A 20,995-nucleotide genomic window follows, 5' to 3' on the forward strand; every position below is an offset into this window, starting at 1 on the left:
TGAAAAGATACGTTTAACCTAATTCCAAATTAAAAAAATGAAAAATAAAAGAGAGACAGACGAAAGAAGACAGACGACAGAGACTGAGAGATAGAGAGATCGGGTAATCAAGCATCAACCACCGGCGACTTATCCACCGACGACGCCGCCGCCGCCGGCCTCTCCAATCTCCACCCCAATCTACCCAATTTCAAGTATTTGTTATCTCTTTCAAAACCTAATACTGAAATGATTTTTCTCTGATGCTCTTTCTCCACACCATACTTTAACAGTTTGTGTGAATATTTGATTGTAATGTTTGTTTGTTTTGTTTTGTTTTGTTTTTTGTTTTTTTTTTTTGTTGAGGATGATTGTGAATTGAATATGTGAATAATTGATCTGTGAATCTGTGAGTAATGTTATTTACTAAGAGTAGGGGCTGTAAAAAAATAGTATAAAATAATGTTTATTTGTTTGATTGCAACAATAAGAACATGCACAAAACAGAGCAACAGAGGGTAGTGATTCAGGAAAAGAAATCCTATAGTTACGAAAAGTGTGTTAGTAGGGTATTATGAATTCAAAATGTTGTTTTTTGGCGTCTATGTTTGTCGATTTATGGATTTTGTAATGTCGTTTGCTTGGCTTTTGGATTAGGTCCATTTGGGGTTTAAGAAGTTTGGCCATTGCAGGTTAAGTTTTTCTTTTGAAATATGGATGTTTTTAATGTGTTTTTGATATTATCAGTGGTATCAGGTATGGCAGTGTGAGTTTAGAATGCTCAAAAAAATTCATAATGTCAAAAAATTCATAATGTCGGTAGTGGGTAAGTAAGGGTGTGTTTGGGGCTAATATAATAAACATGTCACCATTTTTTTCTTTTTATATTTCGGCCCCTCCTAGCTTGAAATCCTTGGTCCGTCCCTGGTTTTAGCTTGACTGATGTAGAGGATTTTGAGACTTAAATGTGTAAAACTACCTCTTTCTATTTTGCATTGTTTTATGCAAATACTCTTATTTTTACAACACAATTTATCTACGAAGAAGTATAAACAAATTTTTGACAATTTTTCTTACATTTATTGTCTTGGCAAATTGTTAGTGATAGATAAAAAAAAAATATTAATCCTTTTTCTACATGGAGCCCGATAATATTACTCCTTTATCTACATGTATAAAAGGAAAACCTGTAGTTTATTCTAGCTGTTAGACTTTAAGGGTGGTCCAATAACTGAATCCGGGCCGAAGTTCAAAAAACCATGATAAAACCCGACCCTTGTCTCTCTCTTTCTATTGGGTTAGGGTTTTTCAAAAACATTGTTCATTGTTATTTGTTTGCATATGCAGACTCAAATCCTGTAGTCCACCATGCCTACTGTCAGCATTGGAAGAGATCGTCTTTTCGAGGCTCTTGGAAAAACTTACAGTCAGCTCTCTCTCTCTCTCAACTTCCAATCACAAATTTTTTTATATTTAAATTTGTTTATAGGAGATATTGATCACGTTGTGTTGGTTTGTATTGAATCAATCTCAACAGCGCAAGAAGAGTTCGAAGAGCTTTGCTTCAGTTTCGGGATTGAACTCGATGACGTTGTAAGCGCTCGCGTATCTTTCTCCTTTTGGCTATTAATTTTGAAATGCTTGATTTCTTTATTTTAATTAATTATTTTTTCTTTTTTTGAAGACTACTGAGAAAGCAATTATGCGGAAGGAAAAGCATTTGGATGAAGAATCTGACGGCGATGAAGAAGTTATCTACAAAATTGAAGTACCTGCTAATAGGTATTTTACTATTTAATATACAAAAACAAAGAACTTTTCAATTCATATATATATATATATATATGTATGCATATATCTATATGGTTTTTTGTTTATTTGGGCAAAACCAAGTTAAAGTTGCTCTTTATTATCTCTTAATAAAAATGTTAGATGTGCAGAATTTGAATTTTAGTTTCTGTATAAAATGTGTCCTAATTTTATGAAATTTGAATTTTAAACTTCTTAATTATTTAATTTGTGTTTTTTTTGTAATTTTCAATTAAATAATAAAAGTTAGATTTTTTTTGGAACTATAGAAAACTGGATACTAAAGAGTTTATTCCAATTCTATATAAATGATAGATAGATGATTTTTTAAGAGGGTGAAAAATGAGGTGGTAGTTCAAATTTCAAAGGGGTCTGTAACTTATCAATAAAAATGAAAGAAAATATTTTAATATATAGATTTGCTAAAATTTATATTAGTTTTTATGAGAGGGCTCTAAAATTGGTTTATGGATACCATTAGAAAAGGAGCGTTCACATCAAATGTGAAATATCATCAATTGGATGATTCTTCTTGATATATCTGACCATTTATGGACAAGTTGTGCATAACTTGGCTGAAGGAACTTAAACTAAGTTTTTACTCATTGATTCATAAGTTTTCATAACTACTAGTAGTTTGGCTGTGCAATAAATGGATTAATTAAAAATTACATGTAAATATAAAAAAAAATATTTCTATTATTGTTGGAACTATCTCAATAGTTATTGAGCAAATTGAAGCTCGGATAGACTTTCTTCTAGTAAAATAAATAAGTTACTTGATTCTTTTTTTTTGATAAGTAACTTAAAAATATATTGAAAAAACACAGCCCCGTACATAGGAAATGTACGAAAGAGGCAAGAACATCAAGAACACAAAGTACAATGATCAAGCAACTGAGAAAGAGAAATACAAGAAAAAGAAGGTAAAACCAAACACCATTCGAGAAGAGTAGAAAACAAAAAAGACTTAAACTCAAGAATGGACCGCTCACGATCCTCAAAGCTTCTCGAATTCCGTTCCTGCCAGATACACCACATCAAACAGTGCGGCACAATCCTCCAAATAACTAAATTACGATGTCGCCTGAAGTTGCAAGACCAGCAATCCAACAAATCCGCTACCCTTTGTGGCATCACCCAACAAATACCAAACAAGCAGAAAATCATACTCCACATTTCAAAAGCAAAAGGACAGTGAAGGAGGAGATGATCTACAGATTCCCCACACCCTTTGCACATAAAGCACCACTCAAGAACAACAAAGTGTCTCTTCTGTAGATTATCAATAGTTAAAATCTTGCCTAAAGCCGCAGTCCAAGAGAAAAAGGCAACCCGAGGAGGAACCTTCGATTGCCACACCATTTTCCAAGGAAAGGGAAATACCGTAGATGGGGATAGAAAATGATAATACCCACTCACCTTGAAACCTTTGATAATAGAATTTTAGTTTAATCAGAATTTGTAAATTTTGAAACCTAGTTAACAGAGTTTTACCAAGATTAAACTATCCTAACAATTAATAAGTCACTTGATATGTAATAGAGTTTAATTTAAGGTAAACTATCTTAATAATTAATGAGAATATAGCCATTTGTCGCAAAGCAAAGATAGCCACCTGGATAGCCACTTGGCACAACCAAAACTTCTAATATCCAACTTTTATTTTTTCTATAGTATATATATGATGTTATTTTCACCAATAAATTTTACTTTTATTACTTTGTTATTATAAGTGATGTATATATATATATATATATTTTTTTTTTGATAAGTAATAAGTTTATTAATGGGAGTGTACAAGGGGTCAAACAATTCAAGGACAAAAATCACAAGAATCTAGAAAATCAAGAAAAGAAAAAGATGATTGGTTTTGTAAAGCAGCCAACCAATCCATTGAAGTTCTAAAGAAAAATAACTTGAGGTTACCTATCAAAAAAACAGAAAAATAACTTGAGGTTTGGTATGGATCTCTCATTATCTTCAAAGCACCTACTATTTCTCTCCCTCCAAAGACACCACAATAAGCAATGGGGAACAATCAACCAAATATACCCATTTTGATGACGACCAAATCTTAATCTGCCTTACCAACATGCTAGAAGCCCCACTACAGATTGCGACATAACTTAGCTTACTCCTAACAAACCAAACACCATAGACCACAGGTCCATAGCAACTGAACAATGAAGAAAAATATGATCAACTGATTCACCATTACACTTGCACATGTAGCACCAATCCAAAATCTAAACCTTCATTTTTCATAAATGTCAATTGTTAAGCATTTCCCTCAAGTAGCAGTCCAAACAAAGAAAGCTACTCGAGAAGGAATTTTTTGTTTCCAAATACTTTTCCAAGGAAAACAATAGTCATTGGAGCCCACTAAAAGATTATAAAAGTCCTTAACCATGAAGCCCTCACCAACACATCTTATGCTCACCAAACCCCTTCATAGAAGCACCATATATGGTATCCATGAAACCCAACAGTGCCTTTAATTCTCGAGCATGCACACCCCTAAAGAAACTCACATCCCAAAAGAGGACTCTATTAGCAAACTTCATACGCTCAACCACACTAGCCTCTTTATCTTGGCAAAATCTAAACAATTTAGGATAGTTGTCTGCAAAAGATGTCTCACCACACCAACAGTCTTGCCAAAACTTCAACCTAGACCCATCCCCAATATCATATATGATGTGGCGAGAAAAAGAAGGCCATCCTTGACAAAAATTTTCCACAAACCAACACCATATGGACCATTATAAGTGATATTATTTGTACTTCGGGTTTACATAATGAAAAAGTCAAGGTTTTTCCATGTATACACTACTTATTGTTGTTGTTGTTGTTATTATTATTATACTATTTTTCTTCTAATTTTTATAGTCATATTCATATATGGATTATGCTTATAATTTGAGTTGGTTTCACAAGTGAATATTATGTCTTTTGTTTTTTTTTTTTTTTAATAAAATTTTTTCTTAGTTTTATCAATTAGTTTAGTCTTGTGTACACTCGTGTGGGATATGCTTTAAAATTTGATGTTTTTAAGTGGGTAAGTTGTTGAGCTTCTTATGTACCATAATTTTTTCATTTATATATGGATATGAGTCTCTGAAATTGGTTATTATCTTTGCTTCTCACATACAAATTTTTTGCACTTTATATCATGGATTTGCTTATAAGTTATAATCTGAGTTTTTCAAGTGAATTAGTTTTACAAAATTTCGTCTTCTTATTGGGCATTGCTTTTTTGAGTAGTGTTGGTAAAAGCGCGCTTAAGCACAAAGCGTGAAGATCCAAGGCTCTAGTGCTTTTTGCCCCTAAAGCAAGGCGCACTTAAAGAAGCATGCTTTAGGTGTGCAGCACGCTTTTTTTGAGCTATTTTTCAAAAAAATAAACCAAAACTGAATTAAAACTTTAGGATCTTGACATTATTGATATAAACCATTGATTTGACATATTTTTACTGTAACTTATAAAAAAAACATATAAGTTTGAGTGTAACTTGTCCTAAAACCCACAACCCCCTAGTTCTTCTCTATTTTAATTTTTATTTGTTCTTGGTTTTTTCTCCCTAAAACAATTTCCCACCCAACTTCTTCTTCTATTTTTTCCCTTTTGAATATTTACTTCATACCAATTACCATACTGCTATGTCTTCATATTCTTAGCTCATTCATGAAAAAAAAAAAAAGTATGATACAATATATTTGTGGTAATTGTTACGTTACTTTAGTAGTTGATGTTGAACATAGTAGACTAATTCTTAAAGACTTGTAGTCCATAAGTGATTAAATTATTAACTAATATTAGTAATTTGTCATAGGGCATTATGTCTATTTGAGATTTAAGAAAGGTTATTACATGGAAGTACTCATTTCTAGCTGATCCAAAAATTAAAATGACTTTACTTACAATTTTTGTGTTAAATTTGCTAGAGTAGGGCTTATACAAATGTTATATGAATTATATAAAATGTTTTATATCAATTTATATGATAATTTGATTGTGTGATTGTTGTATTTCTCATTAACAATTATTTTTTTAATATATGTGCCTCACTTCAATCAGGTGCGCACTTTGCACCTTGCGCTTATCGGCTGTGCTCCCTGTGCTTTTACCAACTCTGTTTTTGAGCTAATTCAATGTGGTTAATTCATTTTTAAAAAACCTTAGGAGTTAAGAGATTTTTATTTAATTTTTGTGGAATTGCTAGCTAGAATTTTATTTTTTGATAATAAAAAATATGAGAGCAATATTAATTATACTCCTTTGTTATACATGCACAGATATGATTTGCTTTGCCTTGAAGGGATTGCTCAAGCGCTTAGAATCTTCAATGGGCAGCAGGAGATACCAACATATAAAGTGGCTAACATCAGTACAAAATCAATGCTTAAGATGCATGTGAAGCCAGAGGTTATTATCTTAGAAATTCACTAGTCTATTGTGGAGAAAAATTGCCACTTAAATGACCTAGTTGATTTTATGGTATTCAAACCCTTTTTCTTTTTTCCCCTTGCAGACGTCTTCAATTCGTTCCTATGTTGTTTGTGCTGTTTTAAGAGGCTTAACATTTGATGCTGCAAGTTATAACAGCTTTATTGATCTCCAAGACAAGCTTCATCAGAACATCTGTCGGTAATGAATTCTGAATTCCAGATTCACTTATCATTTGTAACTTGGCATACTCTGTCTTCTAGCTGATTGCACAACTGCAGATTGAAACATTTTTGAATAATTAAAAGTTAAAGATTTTTGCTGACTATTGATCATATTTTTCCACTAAATCTAAAAATGAAATGGTTAGTCATTTTTGGTTCTAGTTTTTTCACAGTTTGTTTCAAGGTTGATTTGCATGGTTTATGCATGGGATGTATAAACAACATGGTAATAACAAATAATGCAAACATCAGAATGTATAATGGTAATCTTATGAAATATTCACAATGGTTTGCTTAAATGCATGTGGTTTTATATTTACTCTCAATTTTCATCTAAACTTTGAAAGATATATTTGTGCTTCCATGCTGTTTAGTAGCCTTTCACTTTGATGTAGGTGTTTATGAGTTGGGTTTGGTTGGGTTTAGTATCAACCTGCTATCCAACCCAATTATGTCAAGTTGGGAAGTTAACAACCAGTGCTTACTGAAACAAGTGGATTTCCAACTGAACATTGTTTTCAGGTTGGCTATTGCATTTGATTAGTTTTGTTAGCTTGGTAAGTCAACAATGACCACAAAGAAGACTCTTAAGGGGGGTGGGGGAGAGAATTGGAATTAAAAGAGGGAGAGAGGGCGCTGATGAAAGAAGCAACAATGAGGGTGTTGATCTTTTCATTGTAATAGGCGGCCCGTGGACATGGCTCCCTGCACAAACTCATCGAAGATACAACTGCATGCGTGTCTATGGTGTGTCAGTTGATTATTAATTTTCAAAATTTTGGCCATAGTTAGGACATGACGGAGACACGATTGCGACACAATGACTACAAAATTGAGTAAAAAAAAAGATGGATTTGAAAACCTGGCACATGTCAGAACCGTTGATCAACTCTATTTAGTTTTGGAGGGCTGGGGGGAGATATTTTTATTTAAAGATTTAACCTATTGAAGACTGGCTTAATGCCTCGAAAGGTTGATGGGATGGGAGAAACAAATTAGCTAAGAGAGGTAGAGATGACACTTATGATCTCTAGCTTAAATGGCACTCCCTGTCTTAGTAATAATAAGGTGGAGGGTGAAGTCGACCTACCAATGAAACATAAGGAAAATCTTTGGATTTGCTTTGTCTCCAGTTGCTGCGTGTCATTGAGTCAATGGTCTTCAAATTAATTTTCTTGATCATTTGACATCTTGTCAAAAGACTTGTTAAATTTAGCAAAAGAAAAATGTATCTTTCAATGATGCCTCAAAGCTTCTGTAATGACTACCTACAGCATGATACATAATTACATTTCAACAGTATTTACAATATCTTTCCTTGAACCTTTTGCATGTCCAAGTGGATAGCAAAACACCTGGCATACACCCGCTTGAACCAGGTTCATTTACATAGTCAAAATGTTCTTTATTGGCTACAATGATGAAAGGCTGGGGTGGGTTAAACAATGTTATCCATGGGGAGATTTTTTCTCGAACATATGTTATATGTTATCCATGTGGTACTTATTTATCAAAAAAAAGAAAAATGTTATCCATGTGGTACTTTCACAGCTCAAGTTAGGATAACATTTCTTTGTATACTCTGGACTAACAAATAGTAATCATGTGTCTTTGCCACTTTGATTCTTATGCTAAGCTGTATTACACCTATCACTGTCTTTATTATGAGCAGAAACTTGTTTTTTCTGTGCCATGTTCTTGCTAACCTCATATTGTTATATGTCCAAATCAAAGTACTTTTGTTGTATTACTTATCCAAAAAAAAAAAAGTACCTGCATAGTGAACTTCTGTAGGATGTAGAGTTGTTATAATCGCCAAAATGTCAAAAAAATTGTTGGTATAAATACTATTAATTTCTACCTATCAAAAAAAAATATAAATACTATTAATTTCCTGTTGCTGCAACCTTGGTTTGTTGCAGTTCTCGATTGAAACTAAAATGGGGTTGGCTCTGTGAATTGTTTTACAACTACGGAGCATCTGTCATGTATCTTTTTCTGCTATCGTGTGTGTGTGTGTGTTGGTGACCCCACTTTAGTAGGGCTTAGTATTGGTTGAGCTGAGTTTTTATTGCTTTGTCTTGACTTCAAGTTTATTTTGTTTAGTATCGTTTTTTTATTTCTTTTGACTTTTCAATTGGAAGGTTCTATTAATATTTTATGTAATTTGTCTTTTCACATGCTTGCCTTTAACATTTGCTTTAGGCGAAGAACCCTAGTAGCGATTGGGACTCATGACCTGGATACATTACATGGCCCTTTCACATATGAGGTAGGTTTTCTTAATAATAATTCTCCTTTCTCATGGCATGTTACATGTTTTCTTGGTGTTTTGTATCATTTGGTATTGGAGTAGGAATGAAACTATTTTTGAATGTATGGGTATGGTAGTTCTTTCATTTGAGTTCCTACCTTTGTAGAAGGAAGAGGGAAGTTCCATTTCCAAGCCAAGAGTTTTTCTGGACTTACCAACCCTCTGGCCCTCCAACACTTAAAAAGCTGCATATGGAGTGGAAATAAAACCGTACTGACTCTACCTCCCTTATGAGTAGTCTGTGTGGCCCAAATATGAGTTTTGAGTTAGGAACTTCTTATTCTGAACGGTTGAATTAATTTATTCCTCAATATTATTTGGCTTTTCTGATCCTATGACAGTTAAATTGGTTTTTATATTGTTAGTCTGAGGGTCTTGAAGATATTTTTTGTTTTTTTTTTTTGTTTTTGTTTTTGTGACTAGCTGTGGCAGAGTTTAATAGTAGTTTGTTAAGCATATCCACAAACATTTTCTGCTTTGGCAAGTTCTCTCTTTCTCTCTCCCTCATATTTGTACTAGGTTGTTGTGCTTAAATCTGCTTTGTGCAAATGTTACTTGTAGGCTTTATGAAATGAGGTAAGACACATTACTGCATCAGTGACTCACAAGAATCTCTTTATTTCAGGCTTTGCCGCCTTCAAGTATAAATTTTGTTCCACTCAAGCAGGTAATGTTTATATTTTTAATTCAATTATTTACCAAGGACATAGTTTTCTGTTGTTACTTTGTCAGCAGGACTGGTACCTGATAGGGTCATGAAAAAAAAGATTTATGCTGGAGAGACTGAATGTCATTTTATGCTTCTGATTAACAGAATGTCATGAAATGCCTTCCTTAAAGACACTGTAAAAGAATGACTTTTTTTATGTAAAATATAATTCCAGGTTGTCTAATGTGGTTAGTTTGGCAGGAATGTAATAACCGTATCTTTGAAGATAATGAGAGATCCTTAGATCTTTTAAAACATCTTTTTGGTACTTTATTTCAGTTGGCTCGTATTTGGGGTTTTACACAATGTATTTCAATTTCTGCTGTCTTACAATCTGTTAGCTTTAGCTTGAGTTTTTTGTATTTTTTCACGTTTAGAGTGCTCATCGTCTTGAACACGATGTTTTTTTTATTCAATAAAAGTATTATTACCTTTAAAAAAAAAATACGGAGGTTCCCACTGGTGTATTGCTTGACATCTAAGCTATCCTTTCTTCTGGTATGATATCCAATTATCCAAATCAAAAGTATCGAATCACATGGTAGACAGTTTCCCGAAGCAGATAGTTTTTTCTCAATTGCGAGCCTCGTTGTTTTTGTTTCGGTGACCTTTTTTTCGGTTGTTTTGGGACACTTCTAGTTTTTGCGTTTCCCTTTGCCAATAAGATTCAGTCTGTAATATTAGCGAATTAACCTTCATATTACTTGGTTATGAGTTTCACTTTATCTGATTTATTTGAGAACTTCCTGTCATACTGGAACTTCCCATACTTTCGTAGATAGCAATGGTTTATGTAAATTTGCTTTTCACATTTTATATCTTATTTTGTTTTTTTAACGGAAAAATAACAAAGTCAATAAAGAATGTTTGAACTGATTGCTTGTAACTTCGTCTTTTGCAATTTAGGAGAAGAACTTCAGAGCTGATGAGCTGATGGAGTTTTACAAAGTGAGTCTTATATTGAGACTTTTTTTGTTAATATACCTTGACTTTGCAATATTAAATTATTGTAATATAGTCTTTGTGCATAATTCTCAGGAGCTTGAATATTTTATTTTACATCGTTCTTGATGGTATAATTGTTTCATTTCTTAATGTTTGTTTCACTGATTTGGCAGTCAGATTTGAAACTGAAGAAGTTTTTGCACATAATTGAGAACTCACCAGTGTTCCCTGTATTGTATGACAGTACAAGGTATGATAGTTTCTTGATGTGTTTGCAAGTATAAGAATTCTTAGCTCTTTTACTGTACAGTTGATTTAAATTGCTGGTATTTCTTTATTATTCTATCAGTTTCTTCCTCTTTTTTACTGTACAATTTATTTAAATTGCTGTTATTTAAATTGCAATTATGATAATTTCTTGATGTGTTATTTTTTATATATTATTCTATCAATTTCTTTTAAATATTATATTGGTAATATGAAGTTTGATGCATTAATGTTTTATTTCCCTTTTTCTTTCCTAAATGTATTTTACTATTTTTTATGCAGAACTGTTTTGTCTTTGCCCCCTATTATAAATGGGGCGCATTCAGCAATCAAATTAGAGACGAAGAATGTATTCATTGAATGTACTGCCACTGATCTGACAAAAGCCAAGATTGTTTTAAACACAATGGTAGGCAATTGAGATGTTCCTGTTCAAGTTATTTTGGATTGGAGATCTGATTTGTAGTAGTTTAATGAATGATCTTCCTCTGTTCTCTTAGGTGACAATGTTTTCAGAATATTGTGAAAGAAAGTTTGAAATTGAGCCAGTTGAAGTGGTATATTCTGATGGCAAGTCATATATTTATCCCGATTTATCTGTCTACAATATGGAAGTTTCTCTTTCCTATATTACTGGTGCAATTGGAGTGCCCTTGAAGGCTGATGAGGTATTGCAATATCTGTCCAAATAATTATCTACTTTCTTGATTAATGAAAGTTTAAATTTGTCATTCAAGGTGGTAGTGTGGTGGTTGCTGTTTTTGGTGTGTGTCTGTGCTTATTTATTTATATTTAAATTTATTGGTGGGGTTGGGTAGCATCAATTTTATAAAAACTGTATCATACATTGAAAAGGATCGTAAATCACAGAATGTAAAATGAAGCAGAATGAATATATCATAAAGCTTTACTGAATGTGACATTGGATATATAATTTTTTGAACATCATAAATTTCGATCTAGTAAACTTGGAAATGAAATATGCATTAGACAACAGATGAAATCAATGATTTACCAGAATTTTCTAATCAATCTGCTTCATGCTAGAGGGCCAAGATGCTTTGATTTCTTACATTTTTTGTAAACAAAAGATTGAAGTGTGAAAAATAAGAGATGTCCACACTAAAAAAATTAAAAATTTGAGATGACTTTATAAAATAGAAACAGATTAGAGAGGGAGAGAGAAAGTGTTTAAAATGCAGGCCTCAAATGCTCGTTTATGTAAAATGGGCATGGAGATTGGACACTGCAGCCAGCAAACATTGCCAAAAAAACAAACCCTTAATACACCATACAGCTGGCTGATTTTGATGTGTTGTAGCACATGGTCAGGTAATCCCAAAAATTTTAAATAGATATTTGCCGGTACTCCCAAAATTTTACACCAAAACACATTGATCCAAAATCTTTATTCTAGTAGACATACTGAAAGTGATCACTTAAACGATATTTGTAACTTTGGGTAGCATAGTATTTATCAAGAAAAAAACTTTGGGTAGCATAGTATTGTTTGCATGATATACTAGAGGCTGCTTTCACTCCAGATCTTTGTGTTTCTTTCACTGTTTGCTCTTTTTATGTGTTGCTTACTGGCAGCTTATATTTGTATATTTTCGGTCTGTTGCTTGTTTTTACCATTCCCTTTTCCATTCATGTTTTAGTTGAATGCTTATGGATTTACAATTGTTAAAAGGATTACTGATTTAATCACAAACTGTTCTTCTGTAATGTTGGTGAGGAAACATTCAAGCTTTGAAATAACATTCATAATTTTATATTAGACATTTATATGTGTTTTCTCTTTTGACATGTTGAGGCAGATATATCTTTTATAATATAGTTGGCCGAATATTCTTTTAATTGGTATTAAGTTTCTCCCATGATGGTAGTATCCTTGATAAGTGCATAATTGATCACGTTGGAAAATTACTTGAGGTATTAGTGTTCCCTTTTGAGTTTTACTGTTTTGGCGGATTTGACTGTTCTTGACTCAATGTGACTTTTCCTATGCGCTTGACGATGTAAGATCCCTTTGTAGGTAATTTCTTATTTTTACTAGGATTACCTGATTATGTTCATCCACCATTTTTTTTTAAATCTAAAAAAAACTTTTTGACGATGTTTAGTCAATTCCATGGATGGTGCTGATGACCAAATATGTACTTTTTTTTGGTGTTTTGGGGGGGGGGGTCACAAAACGAGTGAAAAAGCCAACTGTGTACTTGATTGAGCACTAATCAATCTGAAATCTGTAGAGATTAAGCTTGTGCTGCACTCTCCCAGAGTTGCAGGTACATTAATGGGGTTTTGTGCTATAAATGTGGTGCGGTGGTTGGGTCCACCCCAAATTGAGCTTGAGATCAACTGTTTGAGCTTAATTTACTTAAAAAGAGGTTTATTGCAGCACCCTGACTGTGAGGTCATTTGCAATGTACACTAGCTACTACTAAATTTTGCACTTCAGACCTTGAGATTAATCTGCAACGTTCATTATTACTGAATTTTTAGTGCAGGGTTCATGTTGCAGGCACCTCCTTATTTTAGGGTGGGTGATTGCCATTAATCTATTAATTTAGATTCTAATTTAAATGCTAAGGTGGACACTACAAATTATTTTTGAAGCATGGTGTTGATATTAGCATTTTGTAGTTTAGGATGCGTGCACCTTGGTTGGTATACTTGTGATTAACTCTAAAAAGTTTCATGTATAACAAATGCGTATTACACTAAAGAAATGCCGCAATTTAATTATGGATCACATTGATTGCTGATATCGAAAAATACACTTGAGGGGCTCAGATGCATGCCTGGTCGGTGAAGAAAGAAGTGATGCCATTTCATAGGGTTCAAATCTAAGGACACTGGATTGTAGTGTTACTGTGAGAGCAGTAGCATTGGCATGTTGTGGCAGAGTATGTCTATGTTATTAGCTTTGTTAGTCTTTAGCTTTTAAGTATATGCAAGGCTAGAATTCTTGTTGGTAGATAATGTTTTGTTACCTTAAAAGATATATGTTTCTATTTATTATAACTTCTACTGCTCTAGGTGTCAGAAGTAGGATTGTAGGAACTTAATGGAAATCTTAATCTGGTAGTGAATTGTAATTACTGGCACAGGTGCAGATATTGGAAGAAGAAAAATGTGCAGTAAGTGAGAAGATCATGAAGTGGAGGATAGAACCACATGGGCAATAATGCTTGAACAAACCTTAATACTTAACCAAAGTCTATCATTGTATTTATAAAAAATCAGATCTCTTTTTGTTTGGGTATGATGGAGCATGCTAATAGACTGTTATAATCCTTCCTATTATGTTAGAACTGGGACTTTTCATGGTGGTACTGCTAGATATAAGGAAGTTGGTAGTAATAAACCAAGCTTAAGGCCATAGTTATAGGGCCAGTACCAAGGCTAGTTCCACTGTATTCTGATTTTTTTTGTCAAATTCTTCTCAGTAATTTTGGTTCCTACTAATGTTAGCATCAACGTCTGGCCAACATATTATCAATACAAGCATACTTTTTTTGAAATTTTATATTATGGTAGGAGGGATGGAAAGTAGGAGGATTTGAGAGGGGAAAAGAGGAAAGAGAGGAGTCTACCTCCCTTCTATTTTGTTGACAAGGGGAGGGATGATGTGAGTGAAATTCTGGATGAGGGTATATTCTTAATTTATTCCCTTCTATCAAACTCTTCCTCTTTTAGTATATAAAAAAGTCTAACCCTTCTCTGCCCTGCATGCTGTCAGATTTTTATGGATTGGAAATGGTGGAGCTGATGGGATTCATCCTTTCCCTTTTTCCCCCTAATCAATCAGAGGCTTTTTTTTACTTCCCCTCTCCCCTCCCTCCAAATTAACATGGCATTAGATTAGCAATTGTGTTTGTTCTATCACGTAGAATGTAGACACTTAGTTTATGTTTAATCAGGGTAACTGAATCATATGCAAGGCTTAGCTTGTTTTTTTGCATTGTCTTATCGCTTTCATTCTCTATCTTTCAGGTCACTGGTTTATTAAATCGGATGCAATTGCGTGCTGAAAAGTCTCTTTCAGATGATAACGACTCCAAAATTACTGTATCTGTACCCCCTACTAGAAGCGATGTTCTTCATCCATGTGATGTAATGGAGGTATTTTTGGTTCTAGAACTGTTTATTTTTCTGATGTGTTTATCTGCATCAAATATGTTATGACATTCATACTTGTATTTTCATTGACAAGACATTTTTATTGCTAAGGANACTGGCACAGGTGCAGATATTGGAAGAAGAAAAATGTGCAGTAAGTGAGAAGATCATGAAGTGGAGGATAGAACCACATGGGCAATAATGCTTGAACAAACCTTAATACTTAACCAAAGTCTATCATTGTATTTATAAAAAATCAGATCTCTTTTTGTTTGGGTATGATGGAGCATGCTAATAGACTGTTATAATCCTTCCTATTATGTTAGAACTGGGACTTTTCATGGTGGTACTGCTAGATATAAGGAAGTTGGTAGTAATAAACCAAGCTTAAGGCCATAGTTATAGGGCCAGTACCAAGGCTAGTTCCACTGTATTCTGATTTTTTTTGTCAAATTCTTCTCAGTAATTTTGGTTCCTACTAATGTTAGCATCAACGTCTGGCCAACATATTATCAATACAAGCATACTTTTTTTGAAATTTTATATTATGGTAGGAGGGATGGAAAGTAGGAGGATTTGAGAGGGGAAAAGAGGAAAGAGAGGAGTCTACCTCCCTTCTATTTTGTTGACAAGGGGAGGGATGATGTGAGTGAAATTCTGGATGAGGGTATATTCTTAATTTATTCCCTTCTATCAAACTCTTCCTCTTTTAGTATATAAAAAAGTCTAACCCTTCTCTGCCCTGCATGCTGTCAGATTTTTATGGATTGGAAATGGTGGAGCTGATGGGATTCATCCTTTCCCTTTTTCCCCCTAATCAATCAGAGGCTTTTTTTTACTTCCCCTCTCCCCTCCCTCCAAATTAACATGGCATTAGATTAGCAATTGTGTTTGTTCTATCACGTAGAATGTAGACACTTAGTTTATGTTTAATCAGGGTAACTGAATCATATGCAAGGCTTAGCTTGTTTTTTTGCATTGTCTTATCGCTTTCATTCTCTATCTTTCAGGTCACTGGTTTATTAAATCGGATGCAATTGCGTGCTGAAAAGTCTCTTTCAGATGATAACGACTCCAAAATTACTGTATCTGTACCCCCTACTAGAAGCGATGTTCTTCATCCATGTGATGTAATGGAGGTATTTTTGGTTCTAGAACTGTTTATTTTTCTGATGTGTTTATCTGCATCAAATATGTTATGACATTCATACTTGTATTTTCATTGACAAGACATTTTTATTGCTAAGGATGTTGCGATTGCTTATGGGTTCAATAGTGTGAAAGATATTGCAATTGCTAAGGGTTACAATATCTCAAAGGGCAGAGCTGTGTCTTTGAAGCCACTGCGCTTGGAAGAGTTTAGTCATATTATCAGATTGGAGGTACAGAACAGAGAACACTCATGTATATATTCAAGTTAGAATAAGAAAAATAAGAATGTTGTGACCTTTTTTTATTTATAAGTCTATTCCTTGTATACAATCTTCTAAATCATTCTACTTGTTTAACCACCCCCCCCCCCCCCCCCCCCCCCTTTACTGTAAAATTTTCCTATCAGATGGCAATGTGCGGATTTACAGAGGTCTTGTCATTCATTTTGTGCTCTCTTAATGATAATTTCGCAATGTTAAATCGTGAAGATGATAAATCAACTGCGGTGATTATTGGAAATCCTCGTTCCTCTGAAAATGAGGTTTGTATTCTCAATCTTTTGTGCTTAAATATACTTTGACAATGTGGGATTTGTCTAGCATGATTTTATGAAGGGTATGAATGTTGCTTGTGATTGTTGTAATAACTCCTATCGATCTGCCTTTTCTTTTAATTTTGTGTTTGTTTACTCTACTTAGGTTTTACTGAGTTTTGTCTTTGGTCTCTCTCACTTTGACATATGTTTACTTTCTCCTACTTCTTTTTGAAAGTTTATTTTCTGTCCTTGCCATTATTCGTTTTACTCTATTCGTTTTAATCTACACTTGACTACATTTCATGAACTCCTGCATTTCCTCTTGAAGCTAGTTGTGATTGAAGTGGATGCATTTGTTCCTAAGTTGCCATCAAAGTTTCTTTCCTGATCTAGTCCCCCATAGATTCCATTTTGCCATTTAAGTGCAGCCATTTTCTTGCTTGAACTAATTTAAGTGCAGGATATTGAAGTGTGTCTAGCCCTAATATTTTGCATAGTTATGTTAACTGCTTGGCTTAGTCTATTTCCCGTTTCTTTATTTAACTAAATTCTGACACGTTCCTCCATTTTGACAGACTGCTCGGACCAGTCTTATGCCCGGTATATTGAAAACTATTGGACAGAACAAAGCCCATCCAAAGCCCATAAAGGTACGTTGTAGTTTCTCAATGGACCATGTTAATAGAAAACCACATTTGTAAAAATATGAATGACATTTAAGATCTTTTATGCGTATCTTCTCATTACATTAGAGTGGTGAACATACTAGAAGCTTATATAGTTCTTAGAGGCCTTGTAAGTGGGTTGCAATTTGCCAATAGTAGTAATATTTCGACATAGGGATTGTCTTTATATTGTAAGTGGGGTTTCTAGGTTCTTTATTAAAGTATGGGTGGCAATATATAATGCCACATGATAATATTGCCAATACTATCTGGCTTCTTCTGGCAATTTATAATGCCACATGATAATTAGAGTGGTATTAATCCATGTGTTGCAATATTTCTTGCAAATTTGGGGCTGTGATAACTCATACTCTCTGTCCCAAATTGATGGTCCAGTATTCGATTTTGGGATGTCCCAAAATTTTATCTAGTTTCTAAAATTAATAGCCATTAATTTACTATTATGCCACTGCCAAACACAAGCACTTTAAGAGAACTTTGTTTAAGAGTAATTTTGGAAGCTTTTATCTTTTTAATTAAGAGATAAGACAATAAATAATGTTCTCTTAAAAAGTTGGGTTTTCTAAATAGGACCAATAATTTGGGACGAAGGTAGTATCTTTTATTTTTTGCTAGTTATCTGTTTTTGGCCGATATTTTGTGGTAAGTTTGTTGCAATGGAGAGATGGAATTTATGTTGGCAAATTTATTCAAGCAACTCTTTCTCCATACTATTTCTGCATTTTGAACAATAATATCTCTTGACATTATTTCTAGTGATAGGCTTCATTTTTTTTTTCTTCATCATGCATGGTAGCCAATGAGCTCTTGGTTAAATGCCACCTCCTCCCTCCATAAAGAATGGGTTGCTCATAGGTTCATGACCGCTGGATGTGGGTCTATCTTACCAGTTAAAAAAATCTTCAAGCATGTTGATTCCTGCATTTTATTGTATATTTAATGAAAATGTTCCCTTATTTCTGAATAAAACTATCCATTTACTTATCAAAAGATGTTCCCTCATTTCTAATTTTGGCTTTAGATTTTTGAAGTGGGTGACATAGTGCTGTTGGATGATACTAAAGACGTAGGTGCAACAAATCGTCGCCACCTTGCTGCACTATATTGTGGTGTTACTGCAGGATATGAGGTATATTGATGTGATCGTACTCAATTTGGTCATTACCATTTGTATATCAAGTTTTGATTAAAGTTTGAATCAGCACAATTTTATTTTATATGACTAATTGTTTTTTGTTATTATTTATCATTTGAAAACTGGGTTTTCTGGTACTGCATAAATTATATTTTTAGTCGTCTTTTTGGAGATTTTTTATGTTTACTTTGCACTTTAGTTTTGAGTGTCGAAACTGAGTATTGGTTATGGTTACTCTCCATAATCAAGACATGGTTTACTCAGATACTCTTTCTGTAAGAAAACTCTCAAAAGTTAGTAGACATATTTAGATCTTAGTTTGCCCCAGTTGTTCTTGTTGAGCTCGTCTAAATTTGTAGATCATGACTACTTAAGATTATCAACTCAACATGAGATAGACTTAGTTTTAAATCTCAAAAAAAGGGAGAAAGAATAATGAAACTTAGAAAGCATTAAGATATTAAATGAAAGTAAAATATAAAATTAATCGTTGTAGTGTTCCCATGTATGGCTGCTATGATTATCCTCTTTCCGCTTTTACTAGTTTAGTACTTTTCAAAAAAGAAGGGTAGAGGAAAAAGGAGGTTTGATAACTGCAGATCCTGCTTTTTTGGACAAACACCAGCCCTTAATACAATTGAATCATCTCCTAAAATGTTTTCCTTTGTGTCTTTCTATCAGTCCTTGTCTCTAGATTATGCAATCTAGCTTGCCCACTTCTTTTTTTCATCCAACGTTTCTACATGGTAAATAAGTTGGTGAAGTTCCTTATGGTGTGGTATAGGGGAAAATTTAAATTTCATCAGGTGGATTGGAATTGGGTCCAATATGGGGTTTAGGGGGTAAGAAAATTGAACACTTTTAAACATGGTAGGCAAAGGCTAGTCAAGTGCTTGCCTAAACGTCCGGGTGGGTACCTTTAAAGCCTAGGTGAGCAAGGGCCTCAGGGTTTTTTTTCAAAAAAAAAAAAAATTATTATTATTATTATTATTTTTAAAAACGCCCAAAAGATTATATTGTTCTTTTTGTTTCTTGGTATATTGGTTCTGTTTTTTTAAACCTTTCAACTATAATGGGCAGATAATTCATGGTCTGGTGGTGAGAATTATGCAAGTGATAGGGCTTGTTCCACCTGATGACAATACAACATACTACCTAAAGCCTTCTCAAGTAAGGGTTCATCTCTCTCCTGCCTATTGATGTTTCTTTTTGCTGCTTTTGTTGGGTGATGAATTATTGTCTTGATTTCTTTTGAAGGAACCTGAGTTTCTTTTGGGTACACAAGCTAGCATCATTTACAAAGGAAAGCAAATAGGAACATCTGGAATTGTGCACCCTGAGGTAATTATTATTCTTTATGACCTTGTGTTCTAAGGATTATAAACTATGGATTAATTGTTGCAGCATAAATCTGCCTTGTTTTTGCTCTAAAAGACTCGGTAGCTTGCAGAGTGCTTTGACAGTTGTGAATGTGCTTGTAGTTTATTGAAAACCTGAACCACATGTACTGTATTGTAGTTTTGTGATAAACTGTTTGGGTTTGCATTATATTTGAGGGACCCACAATGGACTTTCCTGTGAGGTGGAATACCCCGCCTAAATATTATGTTTTGACATTTATTCAGCAGTTGCTGCATGATGTATTACTGTACAAGACAAGTCCACAATCGCCTATATGGACTTGATAATTTTGGTTCTTCCAACTTAGGGATGTATGCGCCTATGTGGTTGGTTATCAGTTTTCGCTAAATAGACTTAATCTGTTTAAGAAAGTCCCCAACTGATGCTGATCAGTGACCAGGATCACCCAAAAACCGAATCAACTGGTTTGAAGAATGGGAGGAAATGCCTCAAACTAATTAATTATATTAAAAAAAAAAAAGAATGGGAGGAAGGACTTGTGTGGAGGTGGAATTAGGGACTAAGGACTGGATCTTAGATGATGGTGCATAAATCAAGGCCATGACAGAGCAGATCTGAGATGCGGATTGGGGCTTTGACGAAGTAGATCAACGCCACATAGAGGCTTTGTCCTGATGGAACGAAAGATGTTTAAGGGATTGAAGATGGGATGAGAAAATTGAGGGTTATCATCTTAGAGAAGAGAGATGAACTTGAAAGATGGAGAGGGAGGCTGTGACAAGGTGAGAAATCAATGGTGGGATACCTAGGGTATTGTACTGTGTGCAATTGCTCTCAGTGGCTGAGATTGAGAGTTAAAAAAGAAACATTTAATCACAACCCTTGAATAAAATAAGCTTAAAATAATTGAAAAGTTGAAAAGTTAAATAGAGAAAAGTAAAAAAAATTGCGGGAGTAATGAGGGGTAATTGCACTGGTGCAATACCACAGGATCCTAATCCTATTTTACATGAATCTTTGCACCTGTCAGGTTGCCACCTAGTGGTGGGGAGGCTTGGAGTTGTAGACTGTTGACATAACATAGACCCAGACATCCTGGGTTTGTATCCTCACTAAAAGTTCCCTTGGATTGCCTGATACAGAAGGCCTTGTCTTGTAAGGTTCTATGTTCTTATTAAAAAATTAATATTTTGTTGCAAGATGTAAGATTGCATACATGCTACGAGAATTAATATTTTGTAGGCATATAGACCGTATTCTGAATAGATGTTATTTGGATTTTTTTGGTCCTCTTTCTAGGT

The 20,995-nt window shown here is 33.9% G+C and overlaps 1 protein-coding gene across 1 annotated transcript in view; it reads left to right on the plus strand.

Moving 5' to 3' along the window:
* Nucleotides 1–20,995, plus strand: part of LOC111997943 (phenylalanine--tRNA ligase beta subunit, cytoplasmic) — a 21,893-nt gene continuing 898 nt past the window's right edge. The window contains exons 1-19 of the mRNA XM_024030070.2: nt 1–194; nt 1,327–1,405; nt 1,517–1,572; nt 1,664–1,761; nt 6,087–6,216; nt 6,323–6,438; nt 8,667–8,733; nt 9,401–9,442; nt 10,391–10,432; nt 10,603–10,679; nt 10,979–11,105; nt 11,197–11,364; nt 14,699–14,827; nt 16,072–16,206; nt 16,383–16,517; nt 17,087–17,161; nt 18,219–18,326; nt 19,413–19,502; nt 19,590–19,673. Of these exons, the coding sequence (XP_023885838.1) occupies nt 1,348–1,405; nt 1,517–1,572; nt 1,664–1,761; nt 6,087–6,216; nt 6,323–6,438; nt 8,667–8,733; nt 9,401–9,442; nt 10,391–10,432; nt 10,603–10,679; nt 10,979–11,105; nt 11,197–11,364; nt 14,699–14,827; nt 16,072–16,206; nt 16,383–16,517; nt 17,087–17,161; nt 18,219–18,326; nt 19,413–19,502; nt 19,590–19,673 (1,737 nt within the window). The 5' untranslated portion in view covers nt 1–194; nt 1,327–1,347. The remainder of the gene's footprint in view (nt 195–1,326; nt 1,406–1,516; nt 1,573–1,663; nt 1,762–6,086; nt 6,217–6,322; nt 6,439–8,666; nt 8,734–9,400; nt 9,443–10,390; nt 10,433–10,602; nt 10,680–10,978; nt 11,106–11,196; nt 11,365–14,698; nt 14,828–16,071; nt 16,207–16,382; nt 16,518–17,086; nt 17,162–18,218; nt 18,327–19,412; nt 19,503–19,589; nt 19,674–20,995) is intronic.

This window comes from Quercus suber, unplaced genomic scaffold, assembly GCF_002906115.3.
Source record: "Quercus suber isolate HL8 unplaced genomic scaffold, Cork oak 2.0 scaffold_180, whole genome shotgun sequence".
Classification (NCBI taxonomy): Eukaryota; Viridiplantae; Streptophyta; class Magnoliopsida; order Fagales; family Fagaceae; genus Quercus; species Quercus suber.